Source organism: Halichoerus grypus, chromosome 11 (genome assembly GCF_964656455.1).
Source record: "Halichoerus grypus chromosome 11, mHalGry1.hap1.1, whole genome shotgun sequence".
NCBI lineage: Eukaryota > Metazoa > Chordata > Mammalia > Carnivora > Phocidae > Halichoerus > Halichoerus grypus.
Genome location: NC_135722.1, coordinates 7,372,558 through 7,380,060, shown reverse-complemented (window position 1 = coordinate 7,380,060; position 7,503 = coordinate 7,372,558). Strand labels below are relative to the sequence as shown.

General features: G+C 57.5%; 1 protein-coding gene and 1 long non-coding RNA gene across 2 annotated transcripts; one reads left to right on the top strand and one right to left on the bottom strand.

Moving 5' to 3' along the window:
- Nucleotides 1-1,578, bottom strand: LOC118541520 (uncharacterized). The gene is made up of 2 exons (XR_004920146.2): nucleotides 1,353-1,578; nucleotides 1-512 (listed from the first exon to the last, which is right to left on the bottom strand). It is a non-coding gene; the product is annotated as an uncharacterized LOC118541520 (long non-coding RNA).
- Nucleotides 690-6,999, top strand: ARL2 (ARF like GTPase 2). Its single transcript, XM_036101179.2, has 5 exons — nucleotides 690-849; nucleotides 3,677-3,787; nucleotides 3,885-4,047; nucleotides 5,744-5,824; nucleotides 6,545-6,999. The coding sequence occupies exons 1-5, from the start codon at nucleotides 785-787 to the stop codon at nucleotides 6,677-6,679; spliced, it is 555 nt and encodes a 184-aa protein (XP_035957072.1). The 5' UTR covers nucleotides 690-784; the 3' UTR covers nucleotides 6,680-6,999.
- Nucleotides 7,000-7,503: the final 504 nt, after the last annotated feature.

Genomic DNA, 7,503 nt, shown 5'->3' with positions numbered 1-7,503 from the left:
TTCATTCAACAACAAATATTTAATGAGTACGTACTATATGCCAGTCACGGTGTAAGCGTCATGTGCACCTCAATATTCTCACTGGCAAAATGAAAAACAGTGCTTCTCAACGGAGAAACGATGGGCATCCTGGGCGGGACAATTCTTTGCGCGGGTCTGCCCCCTACCTTCAAAACGACAGGGACTGTACCTTGCAATTGGGACAACCCAAAAATGTCCCCGCACATTTCGAAACGGCCCCTAGGGGGCATTTTCGCCCGCGATGAAGAATCCCCGGCCCACCCTCGACGAGTCCAGGAGACAGGGAACGGGGGAGGCCCTCTCACTGGCAGGTTGAGGATGATGCCGAGGTCCACGACGAGCAGGATCTGGACCATGTTTCCGGGGAACGGGGCCCCGAACGAGCTTGTCAACCGCCTTGGGGCTCTGGATTTCGACTCCCGAGTCAGAACTCCTACTCCTATGCAGCCAAGACACAACCCGGGTTTCCGTTCCCAGCCGAGCCTAGGTTCCTGGGGAGGAAGGAATGGCGGTACCCTCGTCCCCCAAACCCTCGGGAAGCGAAGAGTTAACGCTGGTGGCCCCGCAGAAGCCCCCAGCGCCGCTAGAGGGACCATCTCAGCGGCACCTCCGGGCGGCTTCGCGGTCACGTGGGAGGAGGGCGGGACCAAACGAGAGGCCTGCCAATAGGCTGCGCTGTCGGTGGGCGTGATAGCCAATAGGAGCAGGGAGAGGGGTCCCGGGACTAGGAAGAAACGGCGGCCGGGAGGGGGCTGCAGGGACCATGGGGCTTCTGACCATTCTGAAGAAGATGAAGCAGAAAGAGCGGGAGCTGCGACTGCTCATGCTGTATCCTCCCAGACGCCGGAGCCGCGAGGGTAGCGGGGGGCTGGGGGGGCTCCCCACCGGGCAGGCGGTGCCAGGCGCCCCCTACCGGGCGCGGGGTGCGCGGCCGGCGCGTACCAACTGCCCATTGTGCGTCACGCACGTGGGCCCTACCAATCGCCCCGGCGGGGGGCCGGGAGGAGGCCGTACCACCGGCTCGGGGCGGGGGGGGGGACTCCGTCCCCAAGGCCAAAGATGAGGGCCTAAAGGCGCAGCGGCCGGACCGGATGTCCCTATGTAGGGAGGGAGGGGGTCCCGGAGGCGACTCGGATGTCACTGGCTCGGGCGTGAGGCCGCTGTCCTCCCTGCCTCTGACCTTCCTCCCCCCATCCGAGGGTGCCAGGCCCCGGCCCCGCCCTCAAGGTCGGAATCCCGGGGGCGTGCGGGCCCCGCCCTGGGCTCCTAGGGGAGGCGGGTGTAGACCGCGCGGGGTGTTTTTCTCGTGTGTCCAATTTCTCGTCTCTTACCGCATGGCGGGTCGGTATCCCCTCCAACGGCGACTGACGGCTTGTGGCCCGAGGGCCCCACGGACCCTCTGAGTCCCGTTAGCGGGCGCCTGCACTCTTTCCCCCTCCTCTGTGCCAGGCCCGATCGGGACTCTGCGATCCCAGAGCGGGGCGGGTCTTACCCGGAGCTCCCCTAGCAGGGCAGAGAAGACATTTAAGTGCGCAGATAACTTTATAATACTCACATCATGTCTGTTTTAAAGAGGTCAGAGAAAGGCACAGAGAATTCACTCATCCAATTAAATATTTATTGAGTCCCTACTGGGTGCTCAGCACTGTCCTAGGGGCTGGGGTAAAACAGCAAAACAGATCCTTAACCGTCATGGACGGTCTATAATGCTGTGGGGAGAAAGATATTAAAGCAAATAGGTAAAATGTATAGGATGCATTAAGAAGAATGCAGTTTAAACAAGGTCAAAGAAGGCCACACTGAGAAAGTGACAGTTGAGTAAAGACTAGGAGGTGAGGGATGAACCATGTAGATACCTGGGGAAATTTGTTTAAGCAAAAGGAACAGCAAGTGCAAGGTCTGGAAGGAGGAACTCAGCTGGTGTGTTAAAGGAATGTCAAGGAGGGCCGTGTGGCTGGAGAGAGTGTGCAAGGAGATTAGGACAGAGCGGGGACAGAAGAGCCACCTCATGTAGGGCCTTTTTGTTCTTGGATTTTCCTTTAAATGAGAATTGCCGAGGGGAAGCGGGATCAGAGAGTAGTTGCTGCACCACAGGCGAGATGGGATGGTGGCATAGACCAGGACGGAAGCAGTGGGGTGATGGAAGTTGGGGGACATTCTGACCCGAGGCCCAGCCGGTATCGCTGCTGGATTGGACTCGAGTGTGAGAGGGAGAGTGAAGTCAAGCCTGACTTCTAGGTTTGAGCAGGTTTGGCCTGAGCAGTGCAAAGAATGAGGAACCACTTGCTGAGATGGGGCAGGGAGCAGGTTCAGAAAGATGGGTTTGGCCATGCAAGATGCCTCTGAGACATCCTGTAAGTGTCAGATGGGCAGCTGCATAGAGGGACTGAGTCCAGAGGAGCAGCTGGGTGGGATGTGTACATTTGGGAGTCATCAGCATAAAGATGGTATTTGAAGCCGTGATCCTGGGTGAGAGCACTAAGGGATGAGTGTGGACGGAGAACTGAGGCGTACCTGGGTAAGAGGTCAGGGCGATGGGAACCAGGTAAGGGAGTGGAGGAAGGGGCAGGCCACTCCGTCAGGTGCTTCTGATGGAGAGGAAGCCGGGGGGCTGAGGACTGCCCAGCCAGAGCACAATGTGAGGTCTTTAGGGACCTTGGCAAGAGCAGTTTCAGGGAAGCACTGGGAGCAAAAGTCTCATGGGTTCAAGAAAGAGCAGGACAGAAATGGGAGAGGGTGAGTATGGACAGAGGTTTTGAGGAGGTTTGCTATAAAGGGAAGGAAATAAAGGGATCAAGAGAGGGTGTGGTTTGTTTTCCTAAGGTGAGAGAGACACCAGCTTGTCAGCTGATGGGAATGATCCAGTGGATGATGGGGTTCGGAGGTGGGGGGGTGTATCGGAGGCAAAGTCTGGGTCTCCGGAGAGCTTTTGTCATCCTCATTCTACTGGTTTGAGTCACCTGGGCCCCCTCCCAGCTGCAAGCCCTCTTAAGTGTTAGAAGGATGGAATTGGGGGGAGGAGGGTTCTTTCCAGCTGCTGAACTCCCTCCCCCCCCCCACTTAGCAGTAAAGGGTTTGGAACATTCCAGAAAAAGAAAGGTGAGGGTGGCTACCTCCAGATACTTACTCTTGCTCTTCCCACTGTCTAGAAGGCTCTTCCCTTAGTCCTTTGGAAAGCTGTCTCCTCCTTGTAGTTTGGGTCTCAGCTCGAGACCCTGAGAGAGTTATCTGAGCTAAAGAAAGCTCCTGTGGAGGCCCCCTCCGAAAGCCTCTTAGCTGTATTTCTTACACTCCCCAGGAGCTGACGGTGCCTTTTCTCATTTGTTTGCACTCTATCGATTGTCTCTGTACTTGAATAGGAGTTGCCCAACGGTGGGGACTTAGGCTCTGGGTACCCCCAGCACCAGGAAAGGGCCCGGCACATAGTAAGCATTCGATAAATATTGTAGAGTAAACTACGGGACCTTTGGTTAGGTAGAGATGAGCACTCTCGATCCTTTCCCATTGAGCGTGGGCCAATACATTGTGTGTCAGGCCCGTGCTCAACTAATGTGCTCCCTGGTGGGAAATGACTCGTCCCCTAAAAGAGGGGCACTGGGATGATGTCACCACCCTGCAGAGCACGGGGACTTCCCCTTAACCTGCTGTGCTCCAGCGGCCTGGACAACGCTGGCAAAACCACCATCCTCAAGAAGTTCAATGGGGAAGACATTGACACCATCTCCCCGACGCTGGGCTTCAACATCAAGACCCTGGAGCACCGAGGGTGAGCGGGGACCCTGCGGTGGGCTGGCCCCGGCGTAGGGCAGGGAGCGCGGGTGAGGGGCCAGGCTGACCCTCTCGCCACCCCCCTTCCCGCCCAGATTCAAGCTGAACATCTGGGATGTGGGCGGCCAGAAGTCCCTGCGGTCCTACTGGCGGAACTACTTCGAGAGCACGGACGGCCTCATCTGGGTGGTGGACAGCGCTGACCGCCAGCGCATGCAGGACTGCCAACGGGAACTCCAGAGCCTGTTGGTGGAGGAGGTGGGCAGGGCGCCAGGCTAAGCAGGGGAAGCCAGGCTTCCAACAGCAGCCGGGCCCCGAGGCTTGGTGCCCATGCGTGGATGTGTGAACACCTTCCTCAGCGGATCCCCTGAGGGACAACTAGGGCGGGGTGTCCTTCTCCACAGAGCCTCACCAGGTGCCCAGCACCCTTGGGGAGGCAGAGACCACCTGTACGCTTGGTCCCAGGGAGTCCCACAGTGCTGTGGGCAGGACGTTCTATGAACGGAGACCTGGGTTCATGTCCCTTTGATGTCACTGCTCTTCAGCACCCTGAGCTTCAGGTTCTGCACCTTGAATGGGGCTTTAGGGAGGATGACTCGAGGCCAGTGTGTGAAGCTTTGGGAGGCAGTGGATCCTGGCTCAGGAGTTGGACTCTTTGCTGTGTGACCGCAGGCAAGACACTTAACCTCTCTGAACCTCCACTTCCTCATTTCTCAGTGGGCATTAGAATTAGGGTGATCTTATAACTTATTATCTGGCCCCAAACGCTTCCCTTTAAATAAAATTTTAGATTTACAGAAAAGTTGCAAAGGTAGTGAAGAGATACCCCATATACTTTCCATCCTGCTTTCCCTGATGGTAACATCATATGTAACCACTGTGCATTTGTCAAAACTAAGAAGTGAACATTGGCAAATTACTCTTAACTACAGATTCTATTTAGGTTTCACCAGTTTTTCCATTAATACCCTTTTTCTGTTCCAGGTTTTGATCTGGGTTACTACACTTGCATCTAGTTGAAAACCAGGTCACTTTTTCTTTTTTTTTTTAAAGATTTTATTTATTTATTTGACAGAGAGAGACACAGTGAGAGCAGGAACACAAGGAGGGGGAGTGGGAGAGGGAGGAGGAGGACTCCTGCGGGGCAGGGAGCCCGATGTGGGACTCGATCCCAGGACCCCGGGATCACGACCTGAGCCGAAGGCAGACGCCTCAAGACTGAACCACCCAGGCGCCGCCCAGGTCACTTTTAAGAACAAAAGAGGGACTTGTTAATAATTACACAGGGACAACAGACATAAACAGGACTGTTCTGGGCACACAGGGACGCGGTCATCTGGTCTAGCACTAGCCACCTCCAGGGGGTGCCAAGCAGGTCCAATGAGATCATGGCTGTCTGTGCTCAGCCCTCAGCCTGGCACCTCGAGGCCCTTTATCAGGCCCAGATGCACCTACCTACCTGGAGGGACTCCTGGTCAGGAACACATGTGGAAGTAACTGGAAGCCGAGGCAGAGAGTGAGGCCCGGTAGTGAACAGTGAAAGCGCTACATGACCTTGGAAGAGGGAAAGGTCACTCCCAGCAGACCCTATGGCCCTGGGACAATTGCATTCTTTGTACAGGTCGGGTTATCACATGGGACAATCTAGAACCAGAGGGCTCAGGAATCATCTTGTCCATCAGCCCCTCCCCATTTATGGAGGAAGAAACTGAGGCATGGAGAAGAGAGGTGCCTGCTGGGCCCCAGCCTAGGACTCCCTCCCTGCCCCCCCCCATGTATGGCTAGACTCGCAGGCCATGTCCACACTCCCTACTCCACTTGGGCCTCTTATACCACCCCGGGGCCTTGCCCTGATTTTCCAGGTTGATCTCTGACCCCACCTGATCTGGGTGATTAGAGGAGGGGCCGGGCTACCCTCTGAGCCCCCACTCCCCCCCCCATTTCTCTCCCCCAGCGCCTGGCTGGAGCCACCCTCCTCATCTTTGCCAACAAGCAAGACCTGCCCGGAGCGCTGTCCTCTAACGCCATCCGGGAGGTGAGTCCAGGCCTTAGTACAGGCCCGTGGAGGAGAAGGGGCACGCGTTTCTTGGTTAACTTACTTCAGAAGCAAGTATTAGCTCCTCGCGTGGCAGGACCTGTGGCGGACGCTGGAGGTTGACTGAGAAGAACTAGTTGTGCTCCGCAGGCCGGGGGGAAGGCAGACGTGCAAACGTTACCCTGCAGGGTAACAGCAGCCGGCCGGTAGTGAGCACTCTCGGCCTGGATGAACTCATCCACTTCTCACCCCAGCCTCCTGAGGGAGGAGCCCTTACGATCGTTCTGCAGATGGCTGGCGAAGCAGGTTTAGAGAAGTGAGGTCACTCGGCGAGTAAGCAGACAAGTCAGGATCTCAGCGCAGGCCTGTGGGACCCCAAATTGTGTCCTGCCTCCTACTTGAGAGGCAGGATTGTTGTTCTCCTCAGTAAACTGGCCAGCAATCCCTGGCTCCCTGGGCCTTGGGAGGAATGGATGGGAGGACGATTGTGGGGCGCAGAGCACAACAGATGCTCAGGAGCCCACGTTGCTATGCTGTTACTAAGGGGGGTGTGGTGGTGTACCCGGAGCCCAGGTGCCCCCAGGACCTGACAGATCTTCACCAGGGAGACTTCCCCAGGAGACTTCTGAGGGGCCTGGGGGGAGACCTGGGAGGGGGGAGGGGCTGTGGGCGGCAGGGCCCGCGGTCACCGGGGCCCACCCCCCTCTTCCGCCCTCCCAGGCCCTGGAGCTGGACTCCATCCATAGCCACCACTGGTGCATCCAGGGCTGTAGCGCTGTCACCGGGGAGAACCTCCTACTCGGCATTGACTGGCTCCTGGATGACATTTCCAGCCGCATCTTCACAGCCGACTGAAGCGCTCCGGATGCCCCCCACCTCACAGTCCAGCCCCGCCTCCGCCCCCAGCCCTCATCAGGCACCATCCTTGGGGGAATGGGAGTCAGCCAGCCTGGCGAACACCCCCGACCCCGCGCCGAAAGCTGCCGCTCTGTGGCCCGCCGGCTCCCGTGGCTGGAGGGCTGCCGCCCTGGCTCCCGACACAGCCCGCCCGCAGCCTCCGTCCAGAGAGGAGAGAGAGGAGAGGGCCGGGCCCGGGAGGGGGCCGCCTCTGCTGCTACCAAGGCTGTGGGCCTCATCCTTTGCTCAGCCATGAGAATAAACCGTTCCTTGCCCCAGTTCCTGGTGGAGTCATTTGTTGCTTCCCCAGCTCTCCGAGACCCGCCCCCCGGGAGCCCGCAGGGTAGCAGGGCACCGAAAGGGACAGATCGTTCCAGTCAGAGGGTTCACTGCTGCTGTGTCACCTCCTTCCCGGAGGAGGTGACATTGATGTTGGGCAGGAAGGCTAAGTAGAAGTTCTCTGTGTAGAGGAAGGGGGTGGACAGTTCACTAGAACAGTAAATAAGAAGAAGGGACACAGCCCCACATCAGGGCTCATGATTTGCTGAAGGGAATACGGACTGAATTTCAACTCCCAACTCCCCACCGTAGCCAGGAACCCACAGGCAGCAGGCAGCGCTGGCTCAAGCAGTGGAACTCATGTGACCGAGAAATGAAGCTCAAGGGCTCTTGGGAAGTGGGGAGGGGAGAGGACTCGGGTGTAAGGATGTGAGCGTCAAGCAGGGCTTGCTAACCGAGCAGAGCACGGAAGGGTCCTTCTCTGAAGACTAAGGCGCTCTCTG